General features: G+C 45.4%; 1 protein-coding gene across 3 annotated transcripts in view; it reads right to left on the reverse strand.

Moving 5' to 3' along the window:
• Positions 1 to 220: 220 nt before the first annotated feature.
• COL5A1 (collagen type V alpha 1 chain) overlaps positions 221 to 14,039 on the reverse strand; it is a 193,537-nt gene continuing 179,718 nt past the window's right edge. Inside the window, exons 63-66 of one of the 3 annotated variants that reach the window (XM_083596243.1) lie at positions 13,540 to 13,652; positions 9,562 to 9,759; positions 4,851 to 5,084; positions 221 to 4,023 (exon numbers count right to left, since the gene is read on the reverse strand). In XM_083596243.1, coding sequence (XP_083452369.1) covers positions 3,877 to 4,023; positions 4,851 to 5,084; positions 9,562 to 9,759; positions 13,540 to 13,652 — 692 coding nt within the window. In that variant the 3' untranslated portion in view covers positions 221 to 3,876. The remainder of the gene's footprint in view (positions 4,024 to 4,850; positions 5,085 to 9,561; positions 9,760 to 13,539; positions 13,653 to 14,039) is intronic. The other 2 variants (XM_083596244.1, XM_083596245.1) reach the window with 2 other exon arrangements.

Raw genomic sequence — 14,039 nt, forward strand, 5'->3', positions numbered from 1 at the left:
GAGGCCCAAGTGGAAACCTTTACTCAGGATTCAAGCACAAGAGCAACTCTCCCCTTCTGGGGTTTACAGCAACTGGAATTCAGAAGCATTGATGCTTCTGACCATGGAGGCAGAGTACAACCATCGTGGCTATCAGCCATCGAGGTCCTCTCCTCCATGGACCTGTCTAATCCTCTGTTAAAGCCTTTCTTGTTCAAGAAGCATTCAACGTCAGGGTGGGTCAGGTGGAAACAGTAAACTTGATTTATTGGAAAAAAACTATTACATTTATTCCTTTATTACACAGGTTTAAATTTTGTTTTTCCCCTTTAAAAAATTACCTTTCGATGGGCACTGTTGGATTGGAATGTTCGAACCTGTACAAAGAGGTCTGGGCATTCACACACATATCCCATAATACTTTAAAAAAAGCCGGGGGAGGAGTATGTATTTAAAACTTTGTTTTTTTCATAGGTTTATTTTTTTTCTCAATCAACATTTGTTCAAGTCATAATATATATTAAGAGAGGAAAAGGGGAGGGGATAAAATTACACAGAAATATATGTCTGCAAATACAAGGAATAATTTTTATTGCAATATACCGTTAGGTAAGTGGTCTGGGAGGGGAGGAAGGAAAAAGGGTCAAAACTTCAGTACAGTTTTACAACACTTGGTAGGATTATTTTTTTTGACAGAAACACCCAACAGAAAGAAGGGGGGGGGAAATTAAAGATTCATTGAAGAGAAATTAGCAGAACAGAATCACATGACCTAAGTGTGTGGGTGTGCTTAGTAGGTATCTCCATCCATCCAATTAATAAGCCATTTCTTTTGCAGGTGCAAACACTCAAGCCTTTGGATTTCCTAGCATTTTTCAAGGTGCAAGGAAATAAAAATAAGGTATGGTATTCCCAAATTGTCTTTTTGGCTAAAGATGCTGTTCTAGAATGGTAGGGCTCAAACTTTATAACCTTCGGGGAACCTGATCCATCAGCTGTGAAGGGGCTGAATGTCCACCATGTTGTTCAGAAACTGCCTTTCACAACCTGGTGCCCTCAGGGCTACAATTCCCAGACATCTTGAGGGCACCAGGTTGCAGAGGGATGGTCTAATGCATAGGCACCAGTCGAGCCTCTTGGGGCTGACTCTTCATATCCATGAACCAAAAGTGCAATCTAGGGTCAAACAGCACCTTAACCAAGGGGGTGAGAGAAGGGAGGCTTGCTTATTCATTTCAGGGTGTCATTATCCTTAACCTAATGCAATTCTGCCTCTACCTGTTGCATTTTGGGGGGAAGCTCAAGGAATGCTATGTGATAGCAGTTCTATATCCACCAGGGAAGCTGCCTCGCTCTCCCTGATCTTCTCAATGAGGGATCCCTGGTGTGTGTTTCCAAGCTTGCCCAAGAGAACACAAAATGCTCTGAGAATTCTATGGTAAAAATATGAATGGAGTCTGAACTAGAAAGCACCATAGAGCACCTCAGGGCCCTGTCCCCTTGGTTCATTTAAAAAATAGGAAAATACATCATATAAAGGCTCCTGTTCACAGTATACATGATGTATTTTCCTTTGCAAAGACTGACCTCCAATTGACCTCCTTGGACAGGGGTCTTTGGCAAAAGTGCTCTGCTTCTTATTTTCCTTCTTTAGGAGTACCACTCACCCAACTCATGGAGAGAAGAAACAAAAAAAGTGAAGGCCCCAACTGAAACAGTTTATTGCTAGCAAGCTTCTGCCCTCCCCTTCCTCAGTGGTCTTTAGGTAAAAGGCACACAGGATCACACCATCTCTTATTGCTTTTGCAATGCAGTTGTTTTGGGTTGGGGGGGCCAAGCTTGACTTCAGGACATCAAACAAATACATAAATTAGCACCACAAATATTCAGCGCACGAGTACAAATCTGGCATAGTTAATCATCCTATAAAAATGCATGAATATTCTATTTGTTACAAAAGGAAAAACAAAACAAAAAAACCCCTCCCCGCAAGCAAGCACAGCTTTAATACTTTTCTACAGAAGTGGGCTGGTCTATGCATTGAAATAATTAGACTAGCATGCAACTCCATTCAAGACTGTGGATGGGGTGGGGGTCGAGAGGGGGGTAGAATGGGGTGCTGGAAAGTTGCTCAATCAGAACATCATTAAATGAGCCTTGGAGGGAGGTAAATGGCAGGGGGGTGTCCACCAGTGTCGTCGTCAGAGATAGCACCAACAAAAAAAGAGAAAATGTAAATAATAATAATAAAAAATATAAGCACCTGTGTTTTTATTATTTTTTTTAATTATTTTTAAAGTAAAAATAATAATGGAGATCCCTGCCATGTACAATCCTCCAATGAGGGAGGAGGAGGTGGAATTTTGGGGAGGGGGGAGAGGCTTTTAGTTTGGGGGGGAAATATATATATATTTAAAATGAAACCTGTACCTTGAAATCAAGTGGAGTGACAGCTGACCCCAAGTCTGTACTACTTGTCAGAGCTGACAAAGGCACTTTCTTTCTCTTTTTGCAGCAGAGTCATGGATTTCCAGTATAACAATATGCTTTGTTAATTTTTAAAAAAACACAATCCTGACATTCCTCAGGTTCACTTTTCCTTTGGAGAGCTGCGGCATGGTTTATCTGATCACCTCCCCCCCACTTCAAAAGTAAAACCACTCAGGCACATGAGGAATACTGTGTATATTGATTGTGTAATCATCAATAGAGAAAGCACCAGCTTAGTCAGAAGTAAGGGTAAAATCCTGGAAGAAATGCTTACTCGGGAGTAAGAGGGATAAACTCAAGAGCAGCCTTACATCTGTGTTTATGCATAAGGCTCAAAGTGCCTGAATGTTTTTACCAGGTGCACCCACCCCACGGGTGCAGGGAGGGAACCGCAACAGCAATTCATTGCCTGAATTGCAGGAGGCTGGACTAGTTGACCCTTGGGGTGCCTTCCAACTCTACATGATTTTATGCCTCCTGGACTGGTGTTTTTCATCAGATGGGCTGGTTTGCTGGTTAGAAATGTGGGCTCGTTAAATTATCAATCAGGGACATGGGGCAAGTCACATGCATGCTTTGAACCAGAGGCATTTTATATTTAATATAATAATATACAAATATTTACTTAACAACATACAAAAATAGAAGCACCTTTATCATATGGGGAAGACAGTCAGAACCTGGGAAAAGTTTTCTTTCCTGTAATTGGTTTCAGTTGTAACTTTTAGGATCAAAGTTTTACAAAAAGCAATTAAAAAAAAAAGTTTATTCCATATGAGTTCTGTTTGAAACACCAGCGGTCTGGTAATCTGACCTGGGAGGATTCTGGAGCATCCTAAGTCTACGCTCCTATGCCGAGAACAAGTGAGTTGTTGTGTCACGCCTGGAGAATAGTTTTCTGCAGGATTTTTCCAGAACCTTCCAAGAGATGGGGAACTTTAACGATCCACAGTACCTGGTCTTCCCCCAGCTTTGGCAAGGTTGTCAAAATTACGGAAGAACAAGACCTGGTTTTGTGGTCTCAGTGTGTTGAAACAACAGCTGTATGTTCAAGTGCAGGAAACTCTTTGGTGGCCTCAGAGGAGATGCAGAGCAAGAGGGTTTTTGGAGAGATGGCCTTTGCTGGTAGTGGATGTCCTTAGGTCATGTGATTCTGGAGTCTGCAGTGGGAATGATGATCCTGGGGCTTAAAAATGGTTTGGGAAGGGTGATCCAGCGGCAGAGTTGGAGCACAGGCAAAACAGAAGCGGGGGGAGGAAAGAAAAACCCAAATAGATAGCAATCCCATCAAACTGTCCAGTTTTAGAACGTGCATGTGACGATGACACAAAAATGGAACCAAAAACCGAAGGCGCGATGAGGTTACGAGGTTGCTCATTTTGGAGAACTAGTTTTCTGAGTGGTCCCTTAGCCCATGAAGCAAGCTGGTCCCACCTCGAACCCAAACTTCTGCGATGCTTCTCCAAAGTCGTTGAACATGATGTCAACAATGGGGACCTGCTCCACTTTGGGGGTGTTGATTTCCAAGACCGTCTTCTGGTAGCCTTTCTTTGCCTGGAGGGAAATGGAGAAAATTGAAAGGCAGGCCACCTCGCTTATGATTCTGAGCAACTGGCAATCAAAAGCATACTGCTTCCAACAGTGGAGATAGACCATAAGAAGAGCCTGATAGATCAGGTCAAAATGGGCCCATCCAGTCCAGCATCCTGTCCTCACTGTGGCCAACCAGATGCCCCAATGGGAAGCCCATAAGCAGAACATGATCTGAACAGCCACTCTTCCCACTTGGGACTCCCAGCAACTGGTATTCAGAGGCATCCTGCCTTTAACAGTAGAGCTGGCATCCAACCCAGAGGGGTGGAACCTCAGGGCTAAAATCCTTACCAGTCTCGCCATCAAATATCCTTCTTAGAAAACATGCCAAAAATCAAGGTCTGTTGCCTTCTGTTTGCAAAACAACTGCCCCACCCCTGAGTTGCGACCTCCAGGCTCTTGCTGTTAGTCCAGCCTGGACTGTGAATCACATTAGCTATGATTCCTGCGTTGCAGACGGTTGGACTCAATAACCCTTTAGGTCCAACTCTATACAGTGGTACCTCAGGTTACAGCCACTTCATGTTACGTTCTTTCAGGTTATGTCCCGCGGCGACCCGGAAGTACCGGAAAGGGTTACTTCTGGGTTTTGCCGCTCGCGCATGCGCAGACATACAAAATGATGTCATGTGCATGCGCAGAAGTGGCGAATCGTGACCTGCGTGTGCGCAGATGTGCCGCTGTGGGTTGCATTCTTTTCATGTTGCGAACGGGCCTCCGGAACGGATCCCGTTCGCAACCAGAGGTACCATTGTAGTTCTATGATTCTAAGACATGCAGATACTCACTGCACAGCCATCCAGGACAGCCCTGATGAAGGGGTTGTTGTCATAGGACATCTCCTCGTCATTGGAGCCCAGGAAGCGGATGGCCTTGTCATAGTTGCCAGCCGTGGCGTCGTGCCAGGCCACCGACTGGAAGCAATTGTAGGTGAGGTTCTGGTGGGCAGAAGCACTCAGGAGCCTCAGGAAGGTCATCTGCACCACGCCAATGGGGTTGCCATCGGAATCAACATAGGAGAGCTGAGGGGGAAAGAAGAAGAGGAGAGGGAGGAAGCAGGGAAGGCAAGGCTGTGCAACAACTTGGAAGGTGGTGGAACTCTCCTTGGAGGTTTTGAAGCAGAGGTTGGATAGCCATTTGTCAGAGATGTTGTAGTTGAGATGCCTACATTGCAGGGGGTTGGACTAGATGACCCTCAGGGTCCCTTCCAACTCTATAATTCTATGATTCCATGAACTTGGGAGGCATCCTGGGCTAACAACAGATGGCGTATGGAAGGCAGAACATCAGAAGAGCCTTGCAGCTGGATCAGGCCAAAGGCAGCACACTGTTCTTACAGTGGCCAACCAGGTGCCCCAATGGGAAGTCCACAAGCAGGACCTGAACGCAACAGCGGAGCTCTCGCCACCTGTGGTTCCAAGCAACTGGAATTCAGAGTTATTCATACTGCCTCCAACAGTGGGTGGAGCCCTGCTGGTTCAGGCCAATGGCTCATCTGTCCTTACATGCCTTTGATGTCAAGTAGGACACAAGCACAAGAGCACTCTCTACCCACTGTGGCTTCCATTAATTTCATAGAATCTTAGAATTGTAGAGTTAGAAGGGACACAAAGAGTCCTCAAATCAAACCCCCAGCAATGCAGGAATCACAGCTCATTTCAATGGATCTGCTCTGGGTAGGTAGGCAGGGAAATGTGTATGCAGCAAAGAACAGGCTACTGGGTGTTAACAGATGGTATATTTGGGCATTCTGTTCTGGTTTTGCAACTGTTCTCAGACAGAAGTACCTGCCCTTGCTAGATATTATGGACTGCATTTTAGGAACGTGTTCTGCAGACAGCCCGTTCCTTTGAAAGAACCTGGAAGGGGGCGGAAGGAAATAGGGATGTACCAAATGAAAACAGGAGAGACTCATAGTGAGAGCAACTTCACAAGGAAGGCATCACAAAGAAATAAAGAAAGGGTATACCAACCAATGATCTGGATCTGTGTCCACGCTTATCCGGAGAGATCAACATGACTAATCATGGCAAGCTCAGCATGCCAACAGAGAAGGCGCTACCTGCATTTTAGAAGACGAACTGGCCAACCAGCTGTCACCACCTCAGAGCTGCCATATTCCTTTCTTAGTCATTTTGGGGAGGCGGCACTGATTTATAGCCACGGTGGCGATTGGGAAAGAGGAATGCTCACCCAACAGAGGATCCCAAATCAAATTGGAAAAGATAATGGAGCGCGCTTGTGCCATTCTCCAAGACTATTACAGGTCATTGCTTTTTAACGAGTATTGCAGAATGCAGAATGTCACTAGCCTTATCATCCTCCTTGGAATTCTTCTAGTACAGGAGAATTCTCCAAATCACAGGCCACAGTACATTTGAAACACAGTGATACCATTTTAAACAGTCATGGTTCCCCCTAAAAAATTCTGTGACCTTGAGTTTATTCAGGGTACTAAGAGTTTTTAGGAGACCTCTATTCCCTCTCCCAAAACTACGATCTCCATAGTTTCCTGGGAAGAATGATTGTTTATTAAGGCATTCTGAACAAACTACAACTTCTAACCTTCCTTACAAGGTTGTTGTGTGGACTTTCCCCAAAGAATTATGGGAGCTGTAGTTTGTCAAAGGTGCTGAGAGTTGTTAGGAGATCTCTGTTCCTCCTTTACAGAACTACAGTTCCTGGGAAGAGGTGAACCACTCTGGAAATTGTAGCTCTGTGAAGGGAATGGGGCGGATATTTAACGAAGCAGATTTTGTGAAATAATAATAATTATTATTAAACCAACAGGACAACATGTCCTCAGAGCTGCTTGTTTACTTATAATATTATAATAATAAGAGTTCGTGACTGGAGCCATATGGCTGCAAGATTATAATGAGCTTGAACAGGTGCAAAAGCTCATAAAAATCTAATGGGAGTTATGCATTTGTTCCAGGGCTGGAGCAGGGGGAGGGGGAACCCCCCAAGGTGAAACTCACAATTTGTAATCCCATTTTTCACTCTCCTGGATGGAAAAGGTGCTCTGGGCAATTAAAGGAGGGGGGAACCCTCCTTCTGAATAGCTTAGGAGTTTTGAGGTGAATAAGCGACACGGGTGGCGCTGTGGTCTAAACCACAGAGCCTAGGGCTTGCTGATCAGAAGGTCAGCGGTTTGAATCCCCACGACAGGGTCAGCTCCCGTTGCTCAGTTCCAGCTCCTGCCCACCTAGCAGTTCGAAAGCATGTCAAAGTGCAAGTAGATAAATAGCTACTGCTCTGGCGGGAAGGTAAACGGCATTTCCGTGCACTGCTCTGGTTCGCCAGAAGTGGCTTAGTCATGCTGGGCACAGGACCCAGAAGCTGTACGCCGGCTCCCTCGGCCAGTAAATTGAGATGAGCGCCACAGCACCAGAGTTGTCTGTGACTGGACCTAATGGTCAGGGGTCCCTTTACCCTTTTAAAGGTACTCAGAGAGCCACATCCAAACCAGAGATTGAGAGCACAGTGATGCCACGTTCAACTGTCATGGCTTCTTCCCCCAAAGAATCCTGAGAACTACAGTATGTTCAGAAATGGGGTTAGCCACATTAAAAGCCCTGCAGTGCATCATCGAGGAGTGGGGTCTTCTGAGACCTTTTGGGACTTGCAGGAGAAACTCTCCCACAGACCTCAGCAATCTTCTCTGTCTGCACCAGAAGAGTTTGTGGGGGTTGTTCTGCTTTGAGGCTAGTGACATTTCTCCAACAAGTCACCTGCTCCTTCCAAAATATCAGGTTGGGGTGTCTTCTAGATGCTGGTAGCTATTTTGAACAGAAGATGCAATACTAAAGCAGAAGGAGAGCAGCAGGACATCAAAATGTGCAAAGAGGCAGGAGGGAGATTTTGAGGAGTTGCTAACCATTCAGGTCTCCCTGACCCCAGCAGAAAAAGGTTTGCCTATGGCTAGCAGAGAGCAGAGAAACTGGCCAAGGCACAAAGACTACATGTGGTGCAGCACCGATACTGCAAATTAGTACAGTGCTGTGCATTTGCGGACATAACAACTCTCTCCCCTGCATGGGGAGGGAAGGGCTCTTAACACGTACACAGGAGATGGCTGTTGTGCTCTGTTAAGTGGGAGCTCCCTTGCCAGCCTTGTGGGTGCAGATTCAAGTGTCACATGCAAAGTGATGGTGGCTGAAGGACCAGGATGCCCATTTCGTTTGGTTTTGAAGATTTAAGGCAGAAGCATCACAAGCTAATGTGGTGTAGTGGTTAGAGGGTTGGACTAGCACCTGGGAGCCCAGGGTTCAAATCCTCACCTGGTCATGAATCTCACTGGGTGACCTTGGGGGCCAATCCCTCCCTCTCAGTCTAGCCTACCTCACAGGGTTGTTGTGGGAATTAAATGAGGAGTGGGAGATCCATGCAGAAGATCTTTGGTGAAAAAGGTGATATAGAAATGCAAGCAATAAACTTCAAAGAGGTTTTGCAAGAGAGCCATAGACTGAAAGGATGAATCTAAACAAAAGCCAACAGATTCTCATATTCCATAGGGCTGCTCTGAGTAGACCTACTGGCATTACTAACTTGGGTATGTTCAGTTCAGTAGGTGTCCTCTGAATACAACTTAGCTGGAACCAACCCATTTAATTAATTAAACTAACTGGTACCTTGTTAAAGGTATCCATGAATAACATATTAAGGAATCTAATGAATTTGGAGCTTCAGCAGTCAGTAAAATCTTTTTATTGCTCCCACTCCATCAATGGCTCAAGTTCGAATTTGCAGACTTTCAAGTTCAGAACCATGAAAGGCTGAATCCTGAGACTTGTCTAAGTTATGCAGAACTGAGTAAAAGTTGTGCACTAGATTCAGCCCAAGCCCAAATCCAAAATCAGTTCATTTGAGATCTGGGCTTTGGCCAGGTCAGGTAGAGACAGCCCTAGGTTGCCCTCAGTTGCATCAGGCAATCTGGAGTACCCCAGGAGTGGGGCGTTGCAGGGTGGGGTGGAAAAGAAACTGTGTCAGCTGCACACACCTATTCCCAGCAGGGGAACACCAACGTGAACCCTCTATTCACTCACTGGCTAAAGGCACTGGGGAATCAGACCCCAGTGCTATTGGATCCTCCTGTGCTTTCAGTGTTGTCAGGAGCGTGGAAGGAGACACATCCTAATTAGAACTGATTCAGGGACACATCTAGGTCAGCTGTTACCCAGGTTGGGGCCTTGGATTGGGTCTGGGTGCATATGTGCTGCGCCAGTGCCCTAGCCAGCCACTTGTGGCTAATATTAGCCAGCCAGATGGTGACAGGCAGATCTCGGAGGAGGCATGAAGCAAGGATACACCCCAGCTCCTCCTTAAACTGTTCCTCTGTAGTCATTTAGAGCCCCCCAATGCTTGTGCTGGTTAGTCCATCATGCAGTGTGTGAGCGGGCAGGTTTTTCAGGAGATGGCCATAACCAAGAAGCGGGCGTGTCTGGCGTGTCTCCTCTCAGTCAGGCGTGGTGGGGTGCCAAAAGCTGAGCAACTTACCAGGGACCCCCGCTTGAAATGACTATACCATGTGGCCGGCTGCTCTTTGGGCCATCGAGCCATTTTGCTCTGCAAAATATGAGACACGTTTAAAGCAAAACTGGAAAGTGAGAAGAGGGAGTGCCTTACCAGTTTACCACGCTTGAATTCACTGAACCAGGAGCCTGGGTTTTCCTTGGGCCATGTGGTAATCCTGGCCTGAAAGTGGCGGAAGAGGCGTGGCGAGGAGGAAGAAAAGGAAAAGGGTTGAGAGAGAAAAAGAAAGAGAAGAGTTATATTCGGAGGGGCACAGACTCACATTGAAATATCTCCAACTTCTCCCCAAAATACACATAAGGACATCCTTGTTGGGTCAGGCCAAAGGGGGCCCATCTAGTGCAGCATCCTTTCATGACAATAGCCAACCAAGTGCTCCAATGGGAAGCCCACAAGCAGGACCGAGTACAACAGTAACACTACCCCCACTTGAGATTAATGTCAACTGGTATTCAGAGGCATATCAACTCAGACACTGGAGGAGGAATATAAGATAGGATTTTGGAATCTGTGGCCCTCCAGTTGTTGTTGGACTCCAACTCCCATCAGCCCCAGCCAGCACGGTCAATGGTTGGAGATGATGGGAGCTGTAGTGCAGCAACACCTGGAGGGCCACAGATTCCCCACTCCCTTGACACAGAAAATAAGAAGAGCCTGGCTGTTGGATCAAGTCAAAGGGTGCTCATCTAGTCCAGCCTCCTATTCTCACAATGGCCACCCAGATGTCCCAGTGGGAAGCCTTGGAAGCAGGACCTGAGCAGAAGAGCAACTTTCTCCTGTGGCTTCCAGCAACTAGTATTCAGAAGCATTACTGCCTCCAATAGCAGAGTGAAAACACAAAAAGAGCCCTCCTGGATGAGGCCAAAGGGGGCCCAAGTAGTCCAGTAGCCTGTTCTTACAGTGGCCAACCAGGTGCCCATTCGGAGAAGCCAGCAAGCAGGATGTGGCCACAACAGCAATTCTCCTCTTCTGCAAATATATTTTAAAAATGTTTTTTCCCCCTGTTAGGTAGGAGAACGGCACTGCAAAATTCAGAAAACTGTTGATTTCAAAGGACAGTGGTGTTTTGGTTCCGGAAATGCAATTCTGAAAAGTTCACATTAGAAATATAAGCGGATCAAATTTCCCCCCCCCCCCGCCCCATCCAGAGGTATTTTTGTTACCATGACAGCTATGTTCCTCCTTTCTGTTTAAAATCAAGGTGACCTGGTGCCAAATCTGAGCTCTCTCTCTCTCTTTATCTTGGAAGAATTCCTGAACTGGAAAGTTAACTGCTTGACTTCAAGATCAAACTTTTCAACCCTTACGAATGCACAGCTGTAAAACAATTATGCCCCTGGTGACAACTCTCATTACTTTGGGGTTAATGGTCTGTATAACCTCTGGAGAGGTGTTGGGCTACAACCATCAGCAAGCCCTGCCAGTAAAGAACAAGCAGAAATATCACTCTCCTGGGTAAATGGTCCATTTATCCAGGAAGGTTGGAGGTGGCTGAATAAGGTTTGGAAGCAAATGGTCAGAATGGCAAAACTGCTACTCTGAGCCCAGAACCAATGAAGAGCACATGTAGGCTCAGCCCAATTGGTTTGTATCACAGGAGCCACCATTGTTGAATCTGTCGGAGCAATGGTATCCCTGACATCTTCCTTGGGCACCCATGATGCCACAGAATCCACTTGCTAACTGCATAGGTTGGTGATTATCTTGAACATGAGGCTGCTGGAATGAGGCTAATGGCTCATCTAATCCAGCATCATGTTGTCATAAAAACAAAAGAACCTGCTGGATCAGGCTAGTGGCTCATCTAGTCCAGCATCATCTTCACACAGTGGCCAACCAGATGCCCATTAGGAGAACCTCTCAGTACCCAAGCACAAGAGCCTTCTTCTCTCTTGTGGTTTTCAGCAACTGGTACTCAGAAGCATTACTGACTCCAGCTGCGGAGGCAGAACATAGCCATTGTGGTTAGTAGCCATCAATAGCCCTCTCCTCCATGGATTTGTCCTCTTTTAAAACCACCCAAGTTAGTGGCCACCACTGCCTCCTGTGGGAGCAAGTTCCATAGTTTAACTACCGGTTTGTGCTGCATGAAGAAGTGAAGAAAAGTGCACAGAGCTGAAGGAGGAAATTGGAAGCAATTCCATCCTTAGGGAAAGACAAGAAATAGGGTGTTGCCTTCTACTGAGTTAGACCATCGGTCCATCTGGCTCAGTATTTCCAGTACACAGTGGCAGAGGCTCTCCAGGACTTTGGGAACAGGACACTGCCAGCCCTACCTGAAGACTGAACCCAGAATCTTCTTGCACGCAAATAATATGTTCTACTACTGAGCCCTTCCTTTAAAAATGAAGTAGGAGTCTAGTCTTCATACTTTTGAAGAAAGGGTTGAGTTGAAAAAGGAACACGGGAAGCTGCATTATACTGAGAGAAATCCATTGGTCCATCTAGTTTAGTACTGCCTACACTGACTGGCAGCAATGGCTCTCTAGGGTTTCAGGCATAGGACATTCCTACTTGTAGATGCCATCAGGGATCGAACATGGGGCCTCCTGCATACAAAACAGATGCTTCATCACTAAGTTGTGGTCCTTCCCCTAAAAACAAAGATTCTAGTCCTTGTAGTTCTGAATAAAAAGTTGAGTTAAATAGGAATATAGGAAGCTATCTTAGAATCATGGAAACATAGAATTGTAGCACTGAAAGGGGCCCCAAGTGCCATCTAGTCCAACCCCCTGCAATGCAGGAATAACAGCTAAAGAATCCTTGATAGAGGGCCATTCAACCACTGGATGTTAAAAATCTCCAAGGAAGGAGAGGCCATCACCTTCTGACGGAGTCTGTTCCACCACTGAATGACAGAAAGCTATTCCTAATTTTTAGTTGTAATCTCCTTTCTTGTCATTTGAATCCATAGGTTCAGGCCCTCCCTTCTGGAGCAGCAGAAAACAAGCTGGCTCCATCTTCCACATGGCAACCCTTCAGATAGTTGAAGACGGCTATCAAATATGGTTTTACTGAGCCAGGCCATTTGTCCATCCAGCTTAGCATTGCCAAAAGCTCTTCAAAATTTTGAACAGGGGTCTTTCCCAGTCCTAGCTGGAGATGCAAGTGGGGACTGATCCTGGGACCTTTTGCATGCAAAGGAGATGCTCTGCCATAGAGCCCTGAAGCCTGGAGTTCTTTGAAGCATAATCTTAAAGGATCTGACCTGGAGGGCTTTGACTATATCCTGAACAGTGTAATGATTAAGGAAATCATGTTTTCTTCCTAAAATGTTCATAACAGCCCACTGGAAAAAAATATCAAAGTCTCCTGTTCCTCCTTAATACAGTTCTACATAATCTCTCCACTCCCAGCCTATTAACTGCTCTCATGATTTCTTTATGAAATGCAACACAGCTACATTTTTCCTGCATTTTATATGCAAACATGGGACAAGGCTACTTTCAGGACAGTGAGCTATTAGGCTTATAAAAAATATGTACTGTGAATAAGCAAGTACTTTTTCTTTATCGCAATAATTTATACACAGGCCTTCTGAGCTACGGCCTCTCACTTCAAATATAGTTCTGGAGATCAAGCCATTATTAGGAACTGAGTAGCTTTTTAGGGTGCAATTAGGCACAAGATAGGGGCCGCTTGGTTCTAAATAAGGTGGTGGACTCTCATTCATTGAAGGTTTCTTAGCAGTGGTTGGATAGCCACCTATCAGGGATTCTTTAGCTGTGATCCCCACATTGCAGGGGGTTGGACTAGATGACCCTTGGGGGACCTTCCAACTCTACAGTTATATGATTTTAAGCTTCCTATAGAACCAAATCAAGGATCCAATGGACAGGTCAACTTTTCTGCCTGCCTTCCAACGTGAAAGTGAAATGGATGCCCAGATTAGTGAGAAAGAAAGAAAGTAAGTAAGAGAAAAAGCTCACAAGAATCACTTACCCCTTCTGACTTCTTATCTGGGAAGATGCAGGTCTCCCCACCAGCGGTGAAATTACAGTAAACTTTGAAGGAATCCCTGGAACAACCTTGATTAGGATCTACCCAGTATTCACCTGGAGTTGGGACCATGTTTTTTTGAGGGGAGGAAGGAAGACAGAAAGAGTTGATACAAATCCTACAATTTAATCATCTAACACATTCCTACGTTTGTGAAAATCCTACTATATGACACCAATTTGTTTTCGCAACAATAAAAAGGGACTAGGGATGGAAGGATCTGTTTTGTTTTCTAAGTAGCAATTTGCAATCTCTCTTAAAAAGAATCCTCATGAAAATCCACCAGCATTTTGGAGTGAATTTCTCCTAATAAACCAATTTTATGCAACAAATGCTTATGTGCAGTTTTCACTAACAAATACATTTTTGCAAGAGATTTCCCTAAACGTTATTTGTATTTGTATGTTATTTTCACTAATATCCTCATTTTTTTATGCACACTT

Source organism: Podarcis filfolensis (genome assembly GCF_964270895.1).
Source record: "Podarcis filfolensis genome assembly, chromosome: Z".
Classification (NCBI taxonomy): domain Eukaryota; kingdom Metazoa; phylum Chordata; class Lepidosauria; order Squamata; family Lacertidae; genus Podarcis; species Podarcis filfolensis.